At 40.1% G+C, this 25644-nt stretch overlaps 1 protein-coding gene across 1 annotated transcript in view; it reads right to left on the bottom strand.

The window, feature by feature from the left end:
- The window catches only part of ADAM22 (ADAM metallopeptidase domain 22), a 239546-nt gene that overhangs the window by 199517 nt on the left and 14385 nt on the right, over positions 1-25644 (bottom strand). The window contains 1 exon segment of the mRNA XM_067042476.1: positions 6377-6453. Coding sequence (XP_066898577.1) covers positions 6377-6453 — 77 coding nt within the window.

Below are 25644 nucleotides of genomic sequence, written 5' to 3'. Positions count from 1 at the left end.
AAGACAAAAAACTCTACCTGTCCCATAGCCCTATACATTGCTTCATAAGGAAAAAAGCTTAGGTTAAACAGTTCCTGAGATGGTGAAGTAGGAAGACCCTGCGCTCACCTTCTCTCAGGGTCTCTCACACCAATATGACAAATGTTTACAAGAAACTGGGATTCCATGGTGGTGCAGTGTTTAAGAATCCACCTGCCAATGCAGGGGACATGGACTTGTGCCCTCATCTGGGAAGATCCCACATGCCGCAGAGCAACTACGCCTGTGTGCCACAACTACTGAGCCTGCATGCCACAGCTACTGAAGTGTGCGTGTCTAGAGCCCATGCTCCACAACAAAGAGAAGCCACCGCAATGAGAGGCCTGTGCACTGCAATGAAGAGTAGCCCCCACTTGCCGCAACTAGAGAAAGCCCGCACATAGCAACAAAGACCCAACGCCGCCAAAAAATGAAAATAAATTTATATACAAGAAACTACCAATGTGAAAGACCAGTGCCTACCAGAAAAGACCTTCTACAACTAAAGACAGAAAGAGGAACCAGAGGGAGACAGGTAGGAGGGGCAAAATTGCAAAAGAGTCCAGACCCATACCAATGGGTGGGCGAGCCACAAATGGGAGAATAGCTATAATTGCAGAGATTCTTCCCAAGGCGTGAGGGGTTGGAGCCCTACATTGCGCTCCCCAGCCTGAGGGTCCAGTGCCAGGAAAATGAGTCCCCAGAATGTTTGGCTTTAAAGGCCAGCAGGGATTACTTCTGGGGGAGCAAGAGGGCTGTGGGAAATAGAGTCTCCACTCTTAAAGGGTACACACAAAATCTCACATACTCTAGGACTCAGGGCAGAAGTAGTCATTTGAAAGAAACCTGTGGCAGACCCACCTGCTGATATTAGGAAGTGTTCCAGAGAGGCAGGAGGAAACTGGAGACCAAGACATGGGCGGCAGCCATTTTGGGGAGCTCGTTCTACCACAGAGACACTGGTGCTGGCGGGTACCATTCTGGAATCCTCCCTCTAGCTTATTAGCTCCAAGACCCAGCCCCATCCCCACTCACCAGCCTGCAGGCATCAGTACTGAGACATCTCAGGCCAAGTGACTAGCTGGGAGGGGACACAGACCCACCACCAGCAGGCCAGCTGTCTGAAGACCTGCTGAGCCCATAGCCAATCCTGGATACAGCCCTAACCATCAGAGATCCCAGGACGTGGCCCCACACACCAGGGTGCAAACACTAGATCTGGGACCCCCCCAGGGTCTTGCAGCTAGAGACATGGGGAGCCTGCTCCACCTGCAGTGCACAGGCACCATTCCCAGAACCCCCTGGACTATAGCCCTGCCCACCAGCCTGCCAGTTCTAGCCTTGGTACCAGCCTCACCCACCAGCAGGTGGACATCTGTCCCCAAACAACTGTAGCCCTGCAGCCTGCCATGGCAGGACCCAGTCCTCTCACCAGCAGGCCAGCCCCAGGACACCTTGGGGCCCTCAGCCAGTCGCCCTAGGATCTGACCCCATTCTTCAGCAGAGAGACACAACTTCAGTATACCCTGGACCCTGCAGCCAGCTGTATCAGGAACTGGCCCTACCCAACAGTGATCCAACACCAGCTCTGGGAGCCCTGGACCCTGCAGCCAGAGACCCCAGGACTAGACCCTGCCCAGAAACAGGTCAACTCCAGATTTAGGACACCTTGGGCACCTCAGCCAGTGGCCCTGGGGTCTAGCCCCACCCACTAGCTTTGGGACCCCCAGGGCCCTTCCGTCAGAGTCCCCAGGACCCAGCTCCAGCCACCAGTGAGCCAGCACTAGCCCTGGGACTCGCTGGGATTCCACAGCCAGCCTTGTCATTACGCAGCACTACCAACCAGTGGCCAGCAGCCTCCACACAAGGCAGGGCCTGACAACCAGCTGAACAGGGGGCCAGCCATGCCGACCAGCACACCCACAGTAGTCCACCCACCACAACAGAAGGACCCACACAGCCCACATAGGGGGAACCCCTAGAGTACCTAGCTCTGGTGAGCAGAGCTGCTGGAACGTATAAGATATCTCCTACAAAAGGCCACTTCTCTAACACTGGGAAACATAACCAACCTACCAGATACAAAGGATGAAATTTTGCATTTTCCACAACATGGATGGACCTAGAGGATATTATGCTTAGTGAAATAAGTCAGACAAAGACAAATACTTTATGTTGTCATTTATATGTGGAACCAGAAAATAAAATAAATGAATCAATACGTCAAAACAGAAACAGAGGGGCTTCCCAGGTGGCACAGTGGTTGAGAGTCCACCTGCCGATGCATGGGACACGGGTTCGTGTCCCAGTCTGGGAGGATCCCACATGCCGTGGAGCAGTTGGGCCCGTGAGCTGTGGCCACTGAGCCTGCATGTCCGGAGCCTGTGCTCTGCAACGGGAGAGGCCACAGCAGTGAGAGGCCCGAGTACCGCAAAAAAAAAAAAAAAAAAAAAAAAAAAACCAGAAACAGACTCACAGATATATAGAACAAACTAGTGGTTTCCAGTGGGGCTAGGGAAGAAGTGGGGAGGGGCAACATAGGGGTAGAGGATTAAGAGGTAAAGATGACTATGTATAAAATTAATAATCTACAAGGATATATTGTACAGCACAGGGAGTGTAGTCATTATTTTATAATAACGTCAAATGGAGTATAGTTTTGAATCACTATGTTGTATACCTGAAACGACTATAATATTGTAAATCAGCTATACCTCAATAAAAAAGATCATTTCAAGAAGAAAAAGTTTAAAAAAACAAACAACCAACAAACTACGTTAAATAAATGTTAGTAAGCATATGAGTGAGGAAAAAAAGAAAGGAAGGAAGGAATGGAGGGAGGGAGGGAGAGAGGGAGGGAAGGAGGGAGGAAGAAAGGAAGGAAAACTTAAAGAGCATCATCGATTTTTCATCTTTCCGCTCCTTAACCATTATAACCATTAGAAAATATATAAAATGAAACCATGAAATAAAAACATTCTCCATAAAAATAAGAAAAAAAACCTTTGTATCAAATCATCCTAGACCATAAAGCATAAAGAAAATAGATACCTGACATCTATGTTGAATGTAGATCCCAGGCCAAACAAAAAAACACAACTTTGCATAATTCTCAGCCCAGGAAATCTCTATTTATGCTATTATTTTATCCTTCGTACTGCAATAAGAAGAATGGAGCTTCTTTGTACTGCAATAAGAAGAATGGAGCTTCTTTGTACTGCAATAAGAAGAAGGGAGGTTCTTGCCAGTACCTAGAAAGAAATTTTGCTTCACCCTTAGTATTCTAAGCTGCATGCTCTGATAAGTATGGCCATATGTGCTTCCCCTTCAGGAACAGCAAACTATAGTGCTCGGATTCCTCCAGAGGAAGTGAGATGGCTTGGGCAGAATGAATAAATATCCTTTCTTCGTTGGGGTACTGAAAGTCAAGGCATTACAAATGTCAGAAACCAGAAAACAAGGCAGGGGGTATCCACCAGAACCATGATTTGAAGGAATGGAAAGGAGTCATTGAAATAGAGACCTAGGAACCTGACTTTCCAAATCTTACCTAGATGTGTATGCTCAGCTTTTTTAGAAGCCAGCCCCAAACATTTGCCCTCTTTCTTTTTCACTGCTTCACTCTTCCCCAATTGATAGCCTCCACCCTCATCCATCATCTCCTCTGTCTCCTGGCCTATTCCAGCCTTTAGTTTCTAAGTCAATATAACTTCCCAACCTAGAATTTAGTGCCTATTCTGGGCTAAGGATACAACAATAAATGAAAAACCATCTCAGCCCTCAATGAGCTTAAATTCTAGATGGAGGAAAACGACAAAAAAATATATATTAAAAAATTTTTTTAATAAATTAAAATACAGAGAATTAGTTGACCATATAACAATGATGGTCATCAAATTTTTGACCTGCAAAAATGGCAATTTCATAAGTCAACCTTTGTATTAAATTGTGATAATATTTTTTAAATTAAGCAAGGGAGAATAGGTAGTAGGGTATATGGGAAAGTGAGCACAGAGAGGGTTACAACTTAAAACAGGGCAATCAGTGTCTAAGTGGTAGAATTATATGAGATTGTTTTTCTACTCTTTCATTAATTTTCTAAGGAGCATGCATTCCTTCATAATGAGTTTTTTAAAACTTTATGACATTAAAATTGCTGAAAAACTGAAATGAGTCATACAAACATGTAAATTTTAGGGTATTTACATCAAGCAGGAATATAAGATACAGATCATATTAACACAATCTTATTCATGCCCTATGAAATTAGGGTAAAATACAGTGTGGTATAAAACATCTAATATTTATGTTCTAAGCCATAAATTTTAAAAATAAGAAAGAGGGCTTCCCTGGTGGCGCAGTGGTTGGGAGTCCGCCTGCCGATGCAGGGGACACAGGTTCGTGCCCCGGTCCGGGAAGAGCCCACATGCTGCGGAGCGGCTGGGCCCGTGAGCCATGGCCGCTGAGCCTGTGCGCCCGGAGCCTGTGCTCCGCAACGGAAGAGGCCACAACAATGAGAGGCCCACGCACCACACAAAAAAAAAAATAAGAAGAAGAAAGAAACTATTTTAATGAGTATTATAGAAATACAACTTATGTTACATTTTTTAAATGTGCCTGATCAAAGAACAAAACACTCCCACTGTTAGATCACCCAAATAACAGACTGCCATCTAACACATGCTTTTCAGTATTTAAATTGTTTGTGAAACAAAAATGTGGGGAGAGGGAAGCACTACTTACAAAATGTACCTACGTACAAGGCAGCTTAATTAAAAAATAAACTAATATATAACTTAAACACTAAAACAATAACTATGGTATGATGAAAACTTTGTAAATAAATTCCAGAAAAATTAGGATACTAGTAAAATTAATTATTAAATTAATCTATTAAACATAGACTAAAATGTAAAAGGAAGAAGTGAATTCTCATGAATACTGATTGACCTCGCTCAATAATCTTAACAGTGCACATGTGCCCTTTCCTCAAAGGAAATCTCTAAACCAGCACTGTGCAACAGAACTTTCTGCAATGTTGGAAATGTTCTGCCTTGTCCTATAAGGTAACCACTAACTATACATGGTTACTGAGCATTTGAAACGCGGTTCATGCAACTAAGAAACAGATTTTTTTATTTTATTTTAATTATTTAATTTTAATTTAAACAGCCACAAGAGGCTAGTGGCTACCTATCCAGATAGTACAGCTCTAAGAACTGCCTCTTACATCCTTTTTTTTATTAACTCAGAGTCTGCCATTTGGCTGATTCCCCACTGTAGACAAATTAGGCTCTAGTTCTCACTCTCGGTCTACCGTACTGTCCCCCTGGCCTCAAACTTTCTTCCTAAGTTGTTGCATAGCTGATTTCTGCAAAGCTGTGGTCCAGTGCTGCTTAGCTCAGAAACACTGACTGACAGAGCCCTGGTCTCTTCCTGCTTGCCCAGGATAAGAAGTGGGATACTAATGCTTTTTTAAAAAAGTGAACAGGGGCTTCCCTGGTGGCACAGTGGTTGAGAGTCCGCCTGCCAATGCAGGGAACACGGGCTCGTGCCCTGGTCTGGGAAGATCCCACATGCCACGGAGCAGCTAGGCCCGTGACCCACGGCCACTGAGCCTGCACGTCCAGAGCCGGTGCTCCGCAACGGGAGAGGCCACAACAGTGAGAGGCCCGTGTATCGCAAAAAACAAACAAACAAACAAAAAAAGTGAATAGACAACTAAATGTCCTGTAAGACTTCTTAGATACTAACCCAGAGGGAAGAGATTAAATCCAGTGATTTATCAAAAGCCACTCCCAAACTTAAAATTCTACTAATCCAAACCTAAAATTCTAGGTAATGACAATTTCCAAAATTATATAGTATTTACAGAATAATCGCAGTACCTTAAACCTTACAAAAATCAACTCCCAAATCAAAGCATCTAATGGCATTATTTGGAATCACACTATCATGCAACCAGTCCCCTGACTCACTGAGCAAAAAGGGTAACTTACCTTTTCTGCTGTTCTTAAGAAAGATGTTTTAATACTCAAAGTATTATTTTCATAATTTATTGTCATTCATAGGAACTTAGGTCATATATATCTTTATGCAAAATATTGGAGTAAATCTTTCCCTCAATTTTACATTCTTAAAGCTGTTACAGTTGTTCAATTTCAAGCAGATACCCATTTTCTGTTATTTACCCGACTTTATAACTTACAGTCAATAGATAAAATAGTTTTAAATATAGTATTTAGCTGATATTGGAAAATGAAGTAAAATATAGTAAGAAAAAAAATTTTACAGCAGGATAAGAAACTGGATTCAATGTGTATCTGAAAACAGTGAGTGCAGCTCAAGAAAAACTTACTGATTTAGCAGGACATCAAGAATAAACGATGTTCCAAAGGCACCCAGCAGGAAGCTTGCCTGGTCAACGTGAGTCAACTGCAATATCAGAAAGATAAAAGGTATTTATTATTCAGCCATAGAGATCAGATGATAAGCACTTCTCATGATCATTTGAAAGTTTTATAATATAAATTAGAAAACCAGTTCAACATAGAAATTAAATAAAAACAAAGTAAAATTTGCACCGTCTTAGAAGCTATTCACTAATCTAAAGTAAAGTACCACTTAATCAAGGAGGGCAAGTACCCTCCCTTTCTGCTTTATCTCAAGTGGTTAAATATTTCATTTCCAAGAAGACTAAACTACATTTCATTCTGTTTTAGATAACTGACTCCTTTAAGATTAAGCTTTGTAGATTAAAAAAGAAATAGGGAAAAATATGTTCAATACAAGAGTAAATTAAGATGATGAATGTGATCTATTTACAAGGAAGACATCTAAACTTCTAAAAAACCCTTTTCATCCTATCTCAAATACATACTTTCAAAGTAATAGCTCAGTTCTAATTTACCAAATGTAATTTCATAGAGGTTTCCACAATTTCCTAAGAGAAAAACTGAGCCTCTGCCCATCTACTGCAATCATCACCCATCAAAAGTTTATTGGGAAAAAAATCACTATTTCCTATGCCAATCTAGGGACTCCCAGAGAAAATCACAAGGGACTCTAAAAAACATACAGTGTTACCAATAACATTAATATTAGCGTATTGAATAACCACATGTAATAACTGAAAAGGAGGAATGAAGCAGAACTATTTATTTTGACTGCCCATAATAACAGTAGCTATACCTGAGCGGTAGAACTATGAATTATTTGATTTTTTGGTTCATACTTGTCTATAGTATCCAAAATTTCTACAATCAACATGTATAATTCCTGCAGTGAGAAAAGCAAACATACACTATTTTAGAGATATAAACCATCTGAGTAACTGTATTTATGTAGCAAGTGAGGCAGATGGTGGTGGTGCTGCTCCCTGAGAACCAGTGCATCTTAGGAAGGGACATTCTAGGATTCTGTGGGGCACAAATGGCACCTCAATCATACCTAGGATTTTCACACTCATTAAGCTATGGTATCAGGAGAAAGGAGAGTGCTTAATAATCATAAAGCTTTCTGGAAACAAAGGATAACCTTTCCATTTTAAAATCTTTGGAATAAGTGGGAGTGGGAGAATGCCACACCTCAGTTGCTAACACATTCCAATCCTCGTGAAACCCCAAATGAAGAACTATCTGGATACTTCTTAGCCTCATTAAACATCCAACCCTAACTCCTCACTCTTCCCAATTAGCACCCAGGTTATCACCAAATTCTGGCTTCTTTTTTCTTTTTATGATGGTTCTTGAATCCACACCTTACTCTTCATTTTCTTATCTGCCACAGTTCATATCCTCCCTGATTTTCCTAAAACTGACTCCTTACCAAAACCCCAAATGTAAGTCCTATATTTTCTACTACATCAAATACAAACTTTCTCTCTCTGCGTATCAAGATCCTCCACAATCACCTCCGCCACCCCAGACATAACAGCACACAAGTTCCCAAGGACCCACCCATATCCCATTCACACACAGTTCTCTCTTCTACTCTTTAATTCCACAAACTATGTGCATTCCAACTTTTTCTGTAGCTATCATTCATCACTTGTGCTTTTCCAAACCAGACCCTGGGGTAGTGATCTTCACCAAAGCCACTTCCCAGAAATGGCCCTATTCATCCTTCAAGACTTAGATTAAGTTCCTTTTTGTATGAGTCTACCTGGGCTACCATAAGAACGTACCACAGACCGGATGACGTAAACAACAGAAATTTGCTTTCTCAAAGTTCTGGAGGCTCGAAGTCCAAGCTCAAGGTGTTGGCAGATTTGGTTTCTCCTGAGGCCTCTCTCCTTGGCTTGCAGATGGCCACATGGCTTCCTCTCTATGCATCTGTACCCCAGGTCTCTCTCTCTCTCTCTCTCTCTCTCTCCTCTTATAAGGATATCAGTCATATTGGATTAGCATCCACCCTTACAACTTCATTTAATCTAATTACCTCTTTAAAGACCCTGTCACCAAATACAGTCCCATTAGCAGTTAGGGCTTCAACATATAAATTTTGGAGGGGACACAATTCAATCCAAACTTTCCTCTCCCAGGAAGTCTTCTCAACCCCTTCTAGCTTCCTTCTCTTCTCTTCCTCAATACGGTTCATTTTGATATGAGGGCCTCAGCACTGACCAGCATCAGGTATTCAATAAGTATTTCCTGACTGACTGACTCATTTGAGGGTTTGTTTTATCAATCACCTGGATGCATTCATGAACAACAATTGCACAGCTATAAATTACCTGCTTACAGAAATGCCATCCTTCCATCAAGTTGTTCTTAATGCCACCTCAATGGATAATTTCTTTTCTCTAAAAGCTCTTTGAGTTTCTTGAAGTGCTAACAACCATGTTTTGGGAACAGCCTGAGGAAAGCTCTGTCTCAATTAAAAAGAACCTCTCTCTCCTCCATTCTTTCTCAGCATTTATTATGAACATGGCAGAGGACACATGTTATTCATCACGACATCATGACTACAGCTTGGATCAAAATAACATTATTATTCTTTTTTAGCAAGATATTTACTGTTTGCATTAATTCTGTCTAATTCTTATATTTTCTTTTTCCTGCAGCTTCAGTTTACATCTGGTATTTTACTTTATTGATCTCATCCATGACCCAAGGAGAAACCCATTATGTAAATTCAACAGAAAATCTATTGACAGCATGTTTAACTGCCGTTAGTGAAAAATGTTTGCATTATTGATAGCAATAGGAATGGGATTATATTAATATTGTTTTAATGTAAGGAAGGCTTCCTTAGACTGTATACAGATTGATTCATTCAACAAACATCTTCTGAGAGTCTACCAAGTGCTGGGAACTCTTCTGATTTGGGGGGCAAGATGAAGAAGACTGATCATGTTTCCGCTCTAGTGGGGCTTATCTTCTAGTGGAAGGAGATAGAAAGTGACAAATAAAATGACAGAAAATGAACAATTAGATAAAAAATAAACTTAGAATATAAATACACTGTTCTCAGATTTAATAAAACAGGGTAAACAGGTAACCAGGGTAGATAGGGTTCTAGGTGGTATGGAGGCCTCCCTGAGGAGATGACATCTGGATGATGACCTGGATGATTAGAAGGGATCTATGGCAGACAGACTGATGGCCCCACAGATGCCCACACTCTAATCTCTGGAACTTGTGAACACGTTACCTCACACAGCAAAAGGGACTTCGCAGATGTGATAAAGTTAGGGACCCTGAGATGGGGAGAGTACACTGGATTATCCAGGTGGACCTAATGTAGTCACCGGAGTCTTATAAGGATCAGAGTCAGAGAAGGAGATGTGATGATGGAAGTAGAGATTAAAATGAGGTTAGGAAAAGGCCACATGCCAAGGAATGTTGGCAGCCTCTCGAAACTGGAAAAAACAAGGAACAATTTTCCCCTAAAGGCCCCAAAAGGAGCACAGCCCTGAGAACACCTTCATTTTAGCCTTTTAAGACCTAATTCAGGCTTCTGATCTCTAGAACTGTAAGAAAATTAATTTTAGTTGTTTTATGACATTAAGTTTGTGGTATAACGTGTTACAGCAGCAATGGGAAACTAATACAGCATCACTGGCAATGTCCCTGAACATTTAGAAAAGCAACTCCAATAATGAGTTGATTGCATCAGTGTTCAATGTCATTTTCCTCCGTAGCTGGGTTAAAACCAAGGCACCTGCACCAGTAGAACTGACACTCATGAAGGCAAAAGGATCAAACTCCAAACTTAGGACTTCCCAGCCAAAACAAGTTTGCAGCAGTAATCACGAAAATACATGTTAGCATGGTTTCCTTGCATTCTGGATGGTCATCTACCATTCAGGCACCTGCCATCCCCATATGTCTGACTTAACAAGTAGGCTGAAGAGAAGAAACATATTTACTTCTTTAGGTTATCTTGGAGAAAGTATAAATTAAGTAGAATTACACTGAACTCATGCAATTAACAATCGAGTTTATTATTCAACACCTTAATCTTAGACCTTATCTTCTTAGCTCAAAAGAAAAGAAAATGTTTAAGAAGAGAGAGCTAGTCTAATCAGGATTTTCTTCTTTATTTTGGTGGGGCAGTGCCTAACATATATTGCCCCCCCAAATTCTAATACTTATTAACTTAACTAGAAGATTAAAAGGTAGTAATGGCTCTTAGAGACATTTGAAAATTATTATTATTTTGCAGAAATGCATTTTTTCAAATTACTATTTAAAAATGACTTGTGATTTTAAAATCTATTAACCAAATGCTTTGTTACCCTAGAATAACCTAGAGCTCATATAATACACACCCTTATTTTACAAATAAGGAAACTGAGGCATGTGGGTAAATGTCATTTCCAAATCACCCTGTTTGGTAGTAGGGCAGCATTTCACCTCCTGGCAGGCCTTTTCCATCATGCTTCATCTTTGCATTCATTCTGCAGTTTGGAGGTGCTTGCAGGTTTTACTGGGTTCTAAAGAGCACTTCTAGAGCATATGAGAAGAAAATCAAACCATGAAAAACAATCTTTGGAACTCTGACTTCATCAGAAAAGTCAATAACATTACCACATCTGACACAAAGCACAACCTTAGAAATTAAACATTATACTTTACAATACACATGAAAATCCATTTTTTAAGAAAAAAAATTACACAGGTATGGTAAACTGTGTGTGTTTTAAGCAGTGAGGCTGACTTTGATCATAGCTGTGAAAAAAGATTGAGGGAGAAAAAGGCAAAAATATAAAATAACTATCCAAATGGCAAGAAAACTTAATAAACCAATATAATTACATAAGGATAATTTAAATTTCAAATTTCAAAAATGAATCATAGAATTTTAGGACCAGAAGAACCTGATACAATCCACAGATTGAGGCCTGTTTATTATCCATGGGCAATAGCTGATATTTAAATGTGAAGTTAATAAAACCCCCAAGCTCCTTACGCATTTTGCTTCTTGGCAGCCTGTCTTTTTCTCCTCACATCTCCTAGAGCCATGAACTAGAACAACCCTACATATTACAAAGAGCAGATATAAATGAACTTTTCAAGCTTGTCTTACTTACAACCCTTTTTTTTAAAGATTTTGTTGTTGTTGATGTGGATCATTTTTAAAGTCTTCATTGAATTTGTTACAATATTGCTTCCGTTTTACATTTTTGGCTTTTTTTTTTGGCTGCGAGGCATGTGGGATCTTAGCTCCCGGACCAGGGATCGAACCCGCACCCCCTGCATTGGAAGGCGAAGTCTAAACCACTGGATGGCCAGGGAAGTCCTTACAACCTTTTTTTAAAGCAAAGATGACACTAAAACTGTCATGGTAGAATCAGAACTTTGACACAAGGAGAAAGACAGGTAGTTTGGGTTTTTAATTAAGCCCAACCTGAATAATGAATCAATGAATATCAGTGGCGTGGGAGTATTACCAGTCAAACAGTATTGTACAACAGGATAATTCTGAAAATAATTAACATAATTAAAATGAAGTCTTCAATGTATGTAACAGAATATTTAGCTATTCTGCATCCTAAATTCTTCTTTGCCATTTGATTGCTTCTATTTAGTTTTTTAAAAAATACAAGTGTAATTCCTGGTATCCAATACATTGAGCTCAGTAAAAAACAAAATACCAATAATTACTTTTAACTATTTTCCCTGGTCTTCTACATCAGACAAGGCAACTGAAGAATCACCATAACCTGACTGTAATTACTCCATTGCCTTATGTGGACTTCTGACAAAACAGTTCAAAAAGACTGATACTACAGCCTATTAACATTAAGACTCCTCATTCTAGAATTTCCTGTAGCCACATCAACAATATTGTTTTCCCCTGTCTGTTACTTAAGATATGGAACTCATTGAAGCAGAATTGTATCACAATGGCTTTTTTTAACAGAGGATTCTACCAAATAGATCTACCTAATACATAAATTAGCACAATACATATGTAAGAGGATTAGTGTTTTCTATTCATAATTGTATATCTATGACTCTATGTTAAATGCCTCCCTCTTTTCATGTGGTCAACTCAATCATGTCCACAGCTGTCATAATCTGTATCATATATTGCATTTAATTTACATATTATCTTTAACCAAAAGGCGCTTAAAATCCAACCTTCTTTCCTTAGTATTGCAAGAACCAAATAGTGTCCAGCAACAGGACATTTTAAAACAAAATGAAAGAAAACAAAAAAGCATAGCCTTTAAAGCCAGGCAGAACTGGGTTTGAATTCTGGGTCTTCCATTTATTAATGGAACAAACTAGGGCAAATTGTTTAATGTCTCTGAACTGAAAGTCCTTGTCTCTAAAAGACCCAAAATAATAATACACACTCTGTAGCTTTATTGTGAAAACTAAAGGATAAGTTACAATCCATTCAAACTTTATGGAGCAATGACCATACCTCAGGAAATACACCAGGCTCTGGGGATACAAAGAACAGTCAGACATGGCCCCTGCACCCAGGAAACTCACAGTCAAAAAGGGGAGCTGCTACACAAATTATTACAAAATATTTGAAAGTCCAATAATAGATATATGTACAAGGTATAACAAGCAGCCCTCTGACTATAGGATTACAGAGCGTTGAAGAGGTACTCCTCAGACCAAGAATGCAGGGGAAAGCACTCCTGGTAAAAGACCCTACAAAGGCACAAAAGTGGGAAACTCAACACACTCAGGGATTGTAGGAAATGCTATATTCCTGAGACAGAAGATGTGAAGTATCTATTGTGGGAGAACAGGCTGGAACCCCAAATGCCAAAGAACTTCCAAACCAGTGGTTCTCAATCCTGATTGCATATTAGGCTTGCTCAGGAAGCTTTTTAAAAAATACCACTGCCTGGGCCCTAAACTCAGAGATTCTAATTGTTTTAGTCTGGGATGGATCCTGGGCATCAATATTTTTTAAAGAGCTACCCTGTGATTCTGAAGGGTGGCCAAGGGTTCAGAGCCACTAGTATAAAACAATGTAAGAAATGTACTCTTTATCCTGGAAACAATAAGAAATGGATGTAAAAGGCTTTGAGATGATAGATGTTCAATAAACAATAGCTCCTTTCCTTTATCTTCACAATTTACAACAAAATATGTTTAGCTTTGAAACTGATGATCTACTTACTGAATCCCCCTATATTTCTTGCAAGTCAAATGTATGTTCTTTTGACAATTTACTGCCTGAATTTTGTTGTTGATTTCAACCAAAATAATAAAAGTTTTAAAAGTTAAAAAAAAAAGGAGAGGGAGAGTAAGAGAAGGCCAAAAAAGGAGGTACAAGGGATTCCATCTGGTGGCCTCCCCAGATAAATTAAGTGAGGGCCAAGAAACATCTCTACAAGCACCTTAGCATACTATTTTGCACACAGCAGACTCTCAACACACTATAAGAAAAAAAAAGGAAGGACAAGGAGCAATAGACTGGAACTCCCACGGGAATTTTTAAAGAGCTAACCATGTGGGTGGGTCTAATGAGTAACCAATTCCCATGGAATTCCTCTCTAGTCACACTTGCTCTATAATTCAAATGCCAGTTCTTGCTATTACCTGAAGCAAAAATTTTTACAATTGATGTAAACGTGTTCCACTGTTGTGGACATGCGCCTGTTTGGGGATGTATTACCCAAGGACAGAGATTATGTCATATAGATCTCAGCAGCCAGGAGCCCTAGGTGAAGTCACATACACCACAAAAGAAAAAAAAAAAAAAAAAAAAAAAAAAAACCTTTTTTCTTAGGTGAGTTCTTGAGAGGCATTCTGTGGATTTGCCTTTCTGAGTTTCCAGTTCTGACGTCACTGAAAGCCCTAGACTCTGTGATTCCTGGTGGCAGAAGACCCGTCTCTCCAGTGGCCCCTGCTCCAACAAACTGGAGGTGGAAGGGCTGGGCCGACACTGGCATCAGCTCTGATTTTCTCCTCTCCATTCAGGAAGTCAGGCAGCCTCATTACCTATTTATGCTCTGCTATCTTCTGATAAATCAGTCTCTCCATCATCTTGGCTATTAACCGCCCATTACTAGGCCTTCATTTCGAGCCTGAACAAGAAAACACTTTCTCTCAGAAGCCTGAAAGTCGGAGCAGACCTTTACGATCTTTAGCATCCTGAGAATAATACCATATGTAGTCATATTGAGCTGTAATTTAATCTGAGTGCAAGGAACTCCAACGTTTGGATGCAACAAAATCAGCAGACAGAATCCCTCAGATGAACCAGACCCGGGAAACAGATACTCTACCTTAATGCAAGAAAGGCTTGGGAGAAAAATTACAGGTCTTCCTGGCCTCACTGCTGACTTGACATTTGATTTTTGGAGTTACTAAAACTTTCTATGCTTCATCTTGTTTTTCCCCAAATGTGAACTGAAAATAGTATGAATTATAGAATGCTGTGAGAAAAACACCTTATATTTTTGTTTATGGTGAAAGAGTATATAAAAGCTTGTTGCAAAGAATAATGTAACTACTGAGAATTAAATCAAACACAGGTAAAAAGAACAGAGGAGGGGAAAAGCAGTTAAGCTATTATATTATCAAGTGAATAACTAGTCAGTTCAGCTCTAAATCGGATGATTTTAAAAGCAGGCCTGGAACTTCCCTGGTGGTGCAGTCGATAAGACTCTGCGCTTCCAATGCAGGGGGCGTGGGTTTGATCCCTTGTCAGGGAATAAGATCCCACATGCTGCACGGAGTGGCCAAAAGATATAAATTAAATAAATAAAATTTGTTTAAAAAAATAAAAATAAAAGCAGGCCTGGAAATAAGTGTCATCTCTGCCAGCTGGGTCACAGTCTTTCCTGGAGGCAACATCAGAAATAGGCCAAGTCTAAAGAAGAAAATTAAGAATGGTGAGTTCTTCACATCAACATTCACTTCACCCAGTTGTTAAGGCAATGGATTTTTGTTTGCTTGCTTGCTTAATTTCACCTTCCTTATATAGATATTAGAGGCATCTGAGAGTTAAGGCTCACTTCCATGAAAGGGCCAGCTCCCAGTGTTTGAGGAAAGAAAAATCAGAGCTATCACTGACCAAAATGTCATAATAAACAGCTGACATGTAAGAATTCCATAGTATTTTCTTTAAGAAACAAATTTACATAGGGTAAGAAAGTTTTTTCTCTCCTAGAACTAAAGACTAAAACTACATAATTATAGAGGACTTTCTGCTCACACATATACATATATACACATGCATACTAAACTTTAGAAGGAGCAGATTCTTTCTTTACTATCTCAACCATCCAAGAGTATTCCAAGAACACAGTCGAGAAATAATCTTAGTAAAATATTGCAAGAGCAAAGCTCCTGCTTAAAAGAAAAAGTTTAAGAAAATGGCAGTAAGTCTCTAATATCAAGAATCCTCAAAAGATTTTTTTTTATCTGTAGCTTGACAGTCACCCACCAAAGGCTTTCTTTACTGGGACACAAAATGAGACACAAACCTTGCAAAAATATCTATTTATTTTGGGGGATTTCCCAAGTAGCTAGAATGAAGATTGGTTGGGAAACCATGTCTCAGAAACATAGAATCTTTCAATGTGTGCATAGGTTAGAACATAGCAAGAATCTGCTACAGAGATTCAGTATGACATGAATCTGCCCCCCAAATTCTTAAACTGATGGGCTTCCACATACTACCAGCCGGTGTCTCCAAGCTGCTTTGAAGGGTAACTCCTTGCCCTTAAAGTATAGGGAAATTGAAAGAATCCATTCATGATGCATGTTTATTAGAAAACAAATACCCAATGAGAAAATTTTTGTTAAATGTGCTGCACTACATGTATCAGATCTATAGTTTTTGGGGGATATGGACTTCAAAAGCATCTGAATCTAAAGAAATTAAAGAGTACAAATTTTCAAACACGTTACTAGGAATTATCTAAGGGGTAGCAAAATAATGAAATTACTCTGTTGGACAAGAGCAATGAAAAAACTCTAGACATTACTTTTCCTTGCACTTCAATTATTTATTGGCACTAGTGACTACTGCCCCTTGCAGTCAGTAGATCAATCGTGTTACTTAATCCTTAGCACTAAACACTTTCCCTAGAAAAGTGAAATGCCTTTTAAAAATACATTGACTGTAAATAATCTCTTAAAGCAGGAATTCTAAGAGATACTGCTATTGAGAGAGATAGAAAAACCTCACCAAACCAAGTCACATTATCCATTGTACATCCAATAATGCTTGCATGTGCATGTGTGTGCATACCTGTGTATACATCACGGCAGGAATAACGTGTAGTCAGCTATAACCTAGAAAATAATTACTACTTAAAACAAGTAAACTCTGTAGTGCTGGTGAGTTCAACTCTAAAAAGATCTAATAGAAAGAATAACTGCTGCCCTAAAATGGAGACAGGATATAAATCCTCACTGGAACGTCTCTAGACCTAGGACAAGGTAATAGTATCCAGTGATGTAAAGTCAGAATCAAATGTAGACTACCCCTTAGGCCTGAAATACGTCTTCATTACAAAAAAAAAACCAAGACAAAATTTCGGAGATTTCTAACTATCGTTATGACTTTGTGTCTGAATAAAAAGAAAGAAAATCCGGGTCTGACCACTCATTTCTTCACTGGCATGAATGAACTCAGCTCTTGATAGGAACAATATCATGTCAAAGGTTGATGGAACTTGACCTCCTCTGTGTTAGAAACAAAGGGTAGGGAATTCCCTGGTGTCCAGAGGTTAGGACTTGGCGCTTTTACTGCTGAGGGCCTGGGTTCAGTCCCTGGTCGGGGAACTAAGATCTCACAACCCGTGTGGTGTGACCAAAACAACACCACCAAAAAAAAAGGTACAAAAAACAGAAAAGATTCACAGATAGGATCACAAGGAGCCACAACCTTGTGAAGGCGTGTCAGTGGAGCTTGGGAGCCAATAGCTTGATTACAGCCATTCATACTTCCCTCTGTTTAAACCCTCTGCCTTAACAAAAGAGCAAGCATGCAGGGGCACTGAACTGTTTTCAATGTTCTATACATGACTCAGGCTTCCATGCTGTTGATGTGTTTTGACATAAAGCTGAATAAACCAAACTCTATAGTTGTTGCCTCTGTTGGGGGCAAATTACGGCAGTTTAACAAGGCCTCTGTGCCTCTGACACACTGGGTTAAAGAAAGAATTCCTACAAGATATCCTGATTCTCTTTTATAAAGGAAAAATTCTGGGCACAGCCTTTCTTCCTGTTTGTTTTATAATAGTTTTTGTTTGTTTCTTTTTACTTCTTGTTATTCTGAAGCAAATGAATACTTTGAAGTAACACAGAGATCACTTTTCAATTAATTTATTAAATGATAGCCTGGGAGAATGTCTTTACTTCTGAGAAGTGTGTACGTCGTCACTCTGAACTACACCCACTGGGCTTCTGGGAAGCTGCCTCCTGGCAAAGCCTCCTGACCAAAATGTTCCCTAGATCAGCATCCTCAGCAAACTGCCGCCAAGCCATCCTTTTTGGCCTTCTCTGGCTTCCCCTGCAGATCCCATCCCCTCCCTCAACACCATCATGTCCTGAACCCTACCTGTGCTCAGGACTCCATGAGGACCATAGAGGACGCTATGAAAGATACAACCCCTGCCCACAGATCTGTATGGTCTGGTAAAACATGTTACTCTTGTACAAGGCAGTAACATAATCCAGTTAGTACTAAACTCTTCTGTCCTAAAGAGTTTTCCCTCTCTTTTAGAACTGTGAGTCGTTACTTATGAAAAGTGGCAGAGGGTAGTGGCTAAGACTCCAGATTCCAGAGCCAAATTTCCTGTTTCAAATTCCACCCCTGGGCTTCCCTGGTGGCGCAGTGGTTGAGAGTCCGCCTGCCGATGCAGGGGACACGAGTTCGTGCTCCGGTCCGGGAAGATCCCACAAGCCGCGGAGCGGCTGGGCCCGTGAGCCATGGCCGCTGAGCCTGCGCGTCCGGAGCCTGTCTGTGCTCCGCACGCAATGGGAGAGGCCACAGCAGTGAGAGGCCCGCGTACCGCAAAAAAAAAAAAAAAAAAAAATTTCTTACCTGTGTCCCTGTGCTCATTTTATTCAATCAATGTTTGTTGGTGAGTTTGTAGCCGTTTGGCTACATGACTTGAAATGTGTATTATCTACAGTTCAGAGGGAGAAGGATGGAACTTTGAGCTTTAGGGAACTCAATGAGTTATGTGATTCATTTCCCACCTATGAGAAAACATCTACTCAAAACCATCTTGAAAAAATGATTGCTGAGCCTATTTTGTATGTTTTTGAGACAGTTCCTCAGCCTCTAATTGTAGTTTGTCCCAATGCTGAATCATCTTCTTTCCCCTCTTCAATAGCTAACAGAACTCTCTTAATGCAATTTAGACCTATTTCCTCCATTTGTGAAATAGGATATGTTCAAAGATGACTTGAAAGTATGCCTCTCATCTGTTAGGCACAGTAGAAACTATGTGCTACTTTGTAAGCTTTATGGCAGGCTAGCATTAAAAATATCTACCAACTACACAGGATAAAATATCCTGCAGAAAGAGTGATCCATAGCCATGCATGTATAAACATAAAAGAGAAGTACATTTAAGTGCACCAAAGTAATACCGTCTTGCAAAGAAGAATCCAAGTGCATTACATCGGCGGTGGTAGATGAATTACATTCAGCCACTCAAGTGAAAATTTGTGTGGTCTTCTTTGGTAAGATAATACAATCCTTTGAGAACATATAATGAAACTGAAAATACCGCCAGAGACATGGTTACTTTCAAATAACTTCACTGGGAAAGCCCCCAATACAGTTTTCATTGAGATCCTCCATCACCCACCTTCTTTGGAGTAGTAGTCTTGTTACTCAAAATTGACAGACGTGCTCTAGCCTTGGAATCATTGTACCACCTGTTCTCTCCTCCAGAAATGCTCTTCCACAGAAGAGCCTGGCTCACTTCCCACTCCCTTCAAGCTTTTCCCAATGTGACCTTCTCTGTGAGGCCTATTGGATCATCCTATTAAAAATTACAACCTATGTCCCCTACAACCCGCAACTCCCAATGTCCATTACCATGCTATAATTTTTTTCTTTTCTTTTCCATGGTACTTACCACCTTCTAACATACTAAATAATTTAACCTTTATTATGCTTTTGTCTATCTACTAGAACATAAGTCCCATGAAGAAACAAATTTGGGTTTTTTTTTTAATTCATTGATGTACCGTAAGAAGTCAGATAGTGCCTGCCTGTAGTAGATCCTCAATAAATATTTGGGGAGGAAATTTTTAAAACGTCAGTTCAAAAATCAAACCACAGGAATTAATTCCATCTCTCTCTCTCTCTCTCTCTCTCACACACACACACACACACACACACACACACACACACACACACAAATGTTAACATAGCCCAAAACAGTTATTGAGCCTTAATCTGAAAAATAGAAGAACCAATGGAAAAATTTTAATTGCAAATCTGGCAATTTTAAACTTTATCATAAAAGGAACAGGAATCTAAGTCTATTAAATATTTGTGGTCTTCTCAGTTCCTTCATTATTCAAAGATAGAACAAGAAAAAGAGAAATCAAGAATCTCTAGTTCTAGTGAAAACACGCTGCAGAGAACATGAGCTATAAAAAGCCATGATTAATAGCTCAAGCATAACTAAAATACCCAACTGCACAAGGGCCAGAAGGTGCAGAGACAAGTGTAGCTTTTTCTCTCATTGAGCGAAATGTGAGAACTAAAACAGACTCAATGGCCCTATGGAGATGGGCTATTCCACGAAGACTCTCCAGACAGATACACATAGACACACACACACACACACCACTACCACCACCGGCAACAATAATATCTGCACTTGGAGCTGCTCTTGCTGAACACTTTCTTCAGTGAGCGTATGATGCTAAAGAAAAGCATATGGGCTTCTTCTAACCCAATTATTTATTGAGAAAGAGAAATAACACAAACAATTAACTTTGGAATAACAGATTTTGGAAAGACTGTTGAAAATTGTTGGAAATTCAGGAACACATGGTTGATTGATTAACTGTTAAAATATTCATTAAATATGGGAATCCACTACAAGAAAATGGAAGTTCTTCCATGGAGTTGAAGGCCACATCTAATGCTGGGCTGCGTCGGCTTAGCAAGAGGCTGAACAAAGGAACTGATTATCACGACTGGTTTACAATGGGACCAAAAACAATAGAATGACGAAAAGTAGAGAGCCAAAAGAGAAAGGGAAAACTGAGAACTGAGGATGACTAAAAGTTTCATTAAAAGCTATATTAAAAACTACTGATCGCGGGGCTTCCCTGGTGGCGCAGTGGTTGAGAATCCGCCTGCCGATGCAGGAGACACGGGTTCGTGCCCTGGTCCGGGAAGATCCCACATGCCGCGGAGCAACTAAGCCCGTGAGCCATGGCCGCTGGGCCTGCGTGTCCGGAGCCTGTGCTCCGCAACGGGAGAGGCCACAGCAGTGAGAGGCCCGCATACCGCAAAAAAAAAAAAAAAAAAAAAAAAAACTACTGATCGTATGCTTTAAAAGGGTGAATTTTATGGTATGTGAATTATATTTCAATAAAGCTGTTATTAAAAAGCTATATTAAAAATTAAGATTGTGGTCATAAACATAATTCAAATGCAGAAGAGGAATGGTCTTTGTTATAATAACTGTTACCTTTTATAAAATTCTGGGAGCCCTTCTTCCTCAACTGTCTGTTCCCTTAGATTTTTGTCTTTTGAAGTTCTTAGATTTTCGTCTTTTGAACATGTTTTTAAAACATGTTTTTTAAAAATAAAATAAAACAAGCTATTAAATGGAGCATCCTATCCTCTACTAAAGTTAAAAATATAGCTTCCAGCACTCAGCCTAGTTTGGGAACTATGAGTCCAACCTTCATCTCACTGCCCGTTAATCTCTTCATGTTGTGCCCTCCCTTCCTTTCCTCACTTCCCAGCTGGCAGCAGCGCTATGAGGATACAGACTATTAAGGGCTCAACTAAGGCAGAGATGCTTCCCATCCCAAAGTAATGGAGCTGCATTGTCATTCATTTAATTTAAAAAAAAAGAAGTCCCACCTGATGTTTGAACCAATATTATATTGGGGGTTGGGGGAGTGGGAGGACAAGATTAACTTGGTTTGTTAAATTCCTGGAAAAAATGCAGTGAGACCAAAGCTGGGACCCAGAATTACCACCAGGGTCCAAATTGTTCTCCCTCCTGGAACATTTGATGCAAATCACAGCTCTTGTGAAAACAATCGAAGAAACACAGTGATCTGTGTACACAAGAAACTGGGCAAACAGTTTTATACCAAGATATAATCATTATGGGAGCTAGAACAACAACAACAAAAAGAGCTAACATGTACGGAGCCCTTAACATATGCCAAATGCTCAGCTACAAACTTTATGCATTTTATCTCCTTAATCCTCACAACATATGAGCTGGGCGCTATTCTTATTCCTACTTTATTCATGTAAAAACTCAGGATTAGAGAAATTAAGTGCAGTTAGTGGCAAAGGTGGGCTTTGAATCCATGTAGTCTAATTCCAGGTTCTCAAACTCTTTTTTTTTTTTTTTTTTGCGGTACGCGGACCTCTCACTGCTGTGGCCTCTCCCGTTGCGGAGCACAGGCTCCGGACCCACAGGCTCAGCGGCCATGGCTCACAGGCCCAGCCGCTCTGCGGCATGTGGGATCTTCCCGGACCGGGGCACGAACCCGCGTCCCCTGCATCGGCAGGCGGACTCTCAACCACTGAGCCACCAGGGAAGCCCAAGGCTCTCAAACTCTTAATCACCATCCTACAATACTTTCTTAGAAGAAAACTATAGATCAGGGAGTCGTTTTACTAAAAATAAAGACTTATTCTAAAACTATAGTAGATTTGGCAATAGTACAGTAATACATAAACACAATCGTGAAGAAAAGAATCGATACGGATAACACCAAGAAAATTTTTTTAAATCTGTTACAACAAAAGATACCATGAGAATGAATAGATAAGCCACAATTTTTAAAGTATTTGCAACAGAGATAAACAATAATAGGAAAGAATCCATAACATACTTAAAATGCCTGTAAATCAATAAGAAAAAGACACTTGAAAAATGGGGAAAGTATATAACTAGGCCATTCAAAGGAAGAAATACAGATTACCAAAGGTGCTCTACCTCATTAGTCATCAGGGAAATTGAAAGCAAAGTAATCAGACACTATTTCACACCCATAATATTGTTAGAAATTTTAAAGTCTTATGATTCCAAATGATGATAAAGATGGGGATACACAGAAATTCTCATGCACCATGGGTGGAGTATAAATTGGTATGTCATTGTGTGATTTGTCAGTATGTGGAGAAGTTGAGAAGGGACAACCCCTAAGAATCAACAATTTCACTTCCAAATATATGCCCCACAGAAACACACGCACATGTATGCATTAATGGCATACACTGCTTATAACATCAAAAAATCAGGGTCAATCTATAAATGCCATTAATAGGAAAATAAATACATAGATGAGGGTAGGTTTATAAAATGGAAAGCCAGACAGCAATAAAAAGGAATGAATGCAATTACTTTACCTGTATCAAGATAAGAGACTGAAAATCAAAGTCTGTCACATTATTCTATCTACTTTTTGGTATATTTAAACTATTTCAAAACATAAACTTTTTAAAATTAAAAAAAGTAACAAAAGTTGTCTTGAAGAAATTTTCATATGCACCTTCACGTGCTTGATTTCACTGATGCCACACATAACAGCTCAGGGGTGAGTAACACAACCATAGACATGTCTTTAATACTGTTGGCAAGAAAACTACAAGAAACAAAAATTAACAGCTGGAAGCTGCCAGGAGGCACATGACTCAATCTTTAAAACCTTAGCCAGAGCTGCCTCACAGGTACTGCTAGGCTCCTCTATCAGGAATCCTGTAGGACAGTTTTTTAAACTGTGGATCAGATCATGACCCATTAGAAGGGCTCTGAAATCACTTTAGTGAACCATGCCAGGATTTTTTAGAAAATGACAAAGAACAGAGTAGAATGAAAAGCATACACTGTTTGCTTCAAGAATAAGTATTATTTCACAACACATTCGTTTTGATCTTTGGTGTATGTGTGTGTTTTCACTTGTTCATAGGAAAACTTTAACACAAATGTTCATAGCAGTATTATTCATGATTTCCCCAAAGTGGAAACAACCCAAATCTCCATCAAAGTGAATGGATAAATAATGGATGTTATTCATCAATAAAAAGGAATGAGGGGACTTCCCTGGTGGTGCAGTGGTTAAGAATCTGCCTGCCAATTCAGGGGACACAGGTTCGAGCCCTGGTCCAGGAAGATTCCCACATGCTGCGGAGCAACTAAGCCCCTGGGCCTCAACTACTGAGCTGGCATTCTAGAGCCTGTGAGCCACAACTACTGAGACTGCATGTCACAACTACTGAAGCCCACACCCCTAGAGCCTGTGCTCCACAACAAAGAGAAGCCACTGCAACGAGAAGTCCACATACCACAACAAAGAGTAGCCCCCGCTCGCTGCAACTAGAGAAAGCCTGGGCGCAGCAACGAAGACCCAATGCAGACAAAAATAAATAAATAAAATAAATAATTTTTTTTTAAAAAGGAATGAGGCAAAAACGTATGCTACAACATGGATAAACCTTGAAATCATTATGCTAAGTAACAGAAGCCAGTCACAAAAGACCAGATAGTTTATGATTCCATTTTATGAAATGTCTAGAATAGGCAAAGCTATAAAGACAGAAAGTAGATTAGTGGTTGCCCAGGGCTGGGGATGCAGATAGGCAGGGCAGGAGAGAGTCTGGGGAATGAGTAAGGGGTTTCTTTTTAAGGTGAGGAAAATGTTTAAAACTGACTATGGTGACGCTTGCACAACTGCTTGAATATACTAATAAACTTTGAATTGTACACTATTGTTAAATGGGTGAATTCTGTGGTATGCAAATTATATTTCAATAATGGCCTAATAACTATATATAATGAAAATATGAATTATTTTGTTCCTGAGATTATACTAAATCAGCTGAAGTCATGAAAAGTCAGCTGATTATACTAAATCAGCTGAAGTCATGTTAAAGAGTTCATTTTTGTGGGCCAGTTACTTAATCTCAACATTCTGACGTGGGACCCCCTTCCTGACACAAGCCCTTACTTTCCTTTTCTGATCATAAACCTACTTTAAGATCAATCCTTCAGAGGGCTTCCCTGGTGGTGCAGTGGTAGAGAATCTGCCTGCTAATGCAGGGGACATGGGTTCGAGCCCTGGTCTGGGAAGAACCCCCATGCCGCGGAGCAACAAGGCCCGTGAGCCACAACTATTGAGCCTGCGCGTCTGGAGCCTGTGCTCCACAACAAGAGAGGCCGTGATAGTGAGAGGACTGAGCACCACGATGAAGAGTGGCCCCCACTTGCCACAACTAGAGCAAGCCCTCGCACAGAAATGAAGACCCAACACAGCCAAAAATAAATAAATAAATAAATAAGTCAAAAAAAATCAATCCTTGGGCTTCCCTGGTGGCGCAGTGGTTGAGAATCCGCCTGCCGATGCAGGGGATACGGGTTCGTGCCCCGGTCCGGGAAGATCCCACATGCCGCGGAGCGGCTGGGCCCGTGAGCCATGGCCGCTGAGCCTGCGCGTCCGGAGCCTGTGCTCCGCAACGGGAGAGGCCACAACAGTGAGAGGCCCGCATACCACAAAAAAAAAAAAAAAAAAAATCAATCCTTCATTCACACTAAGATATTAATGCTTGAAAACACCTCAGAGTGCCATCCCTCTCTAGCGTCTCTACTTATACCAAAGTGGCTATTCTCAAGTGGTGTGTTTTCTGATTTAAATCAAATGTGCAGATCTTTTAGAACATGGAGGTTTCACAGAGTAATGGTTCTATAAGAGTAGTATCTACCACCTAAGAAATAAAGAAAGTAAATATTTTTTATTCAGCATAATTCCCTGGAGTTTTGTTTGTTTGTTTTTTGCCACTTGGCATGTGGGATCTTGGTTCCCCAACCAGGGATTGAACCCATGCTCCCTGCAGTGGAAGTGCAGAGTTTTAACCACTGGATGGCCAGGGAAGTTCCAGAAAGTAAATATTTTATATTAACTTGTTAGTCCACAATAGGGAGGTAAAGATTGAGAAAAAAAATAAAAATAAAACAAAATATTAGGC

Source organism: Kogia breviceps, chromosome 9, assembly GCF_026419965.1.
Source record: "Kogia breviceps isolate mKogBre1 chromosome 9, mKogBre1 haplotype 1, whole genome shotgun sequence".
Classification (NCBI taxonomy): Eukaryota; Metazoa; Chordata; class Mammalia; order Artiodactyla; family Physeteridae; genus Kogia; species Kogia breviceps.
Note: the sequence above shows the minus strand (reverse complement) of the source record. Positions and strands in the feature narration are given on the sequence as shown.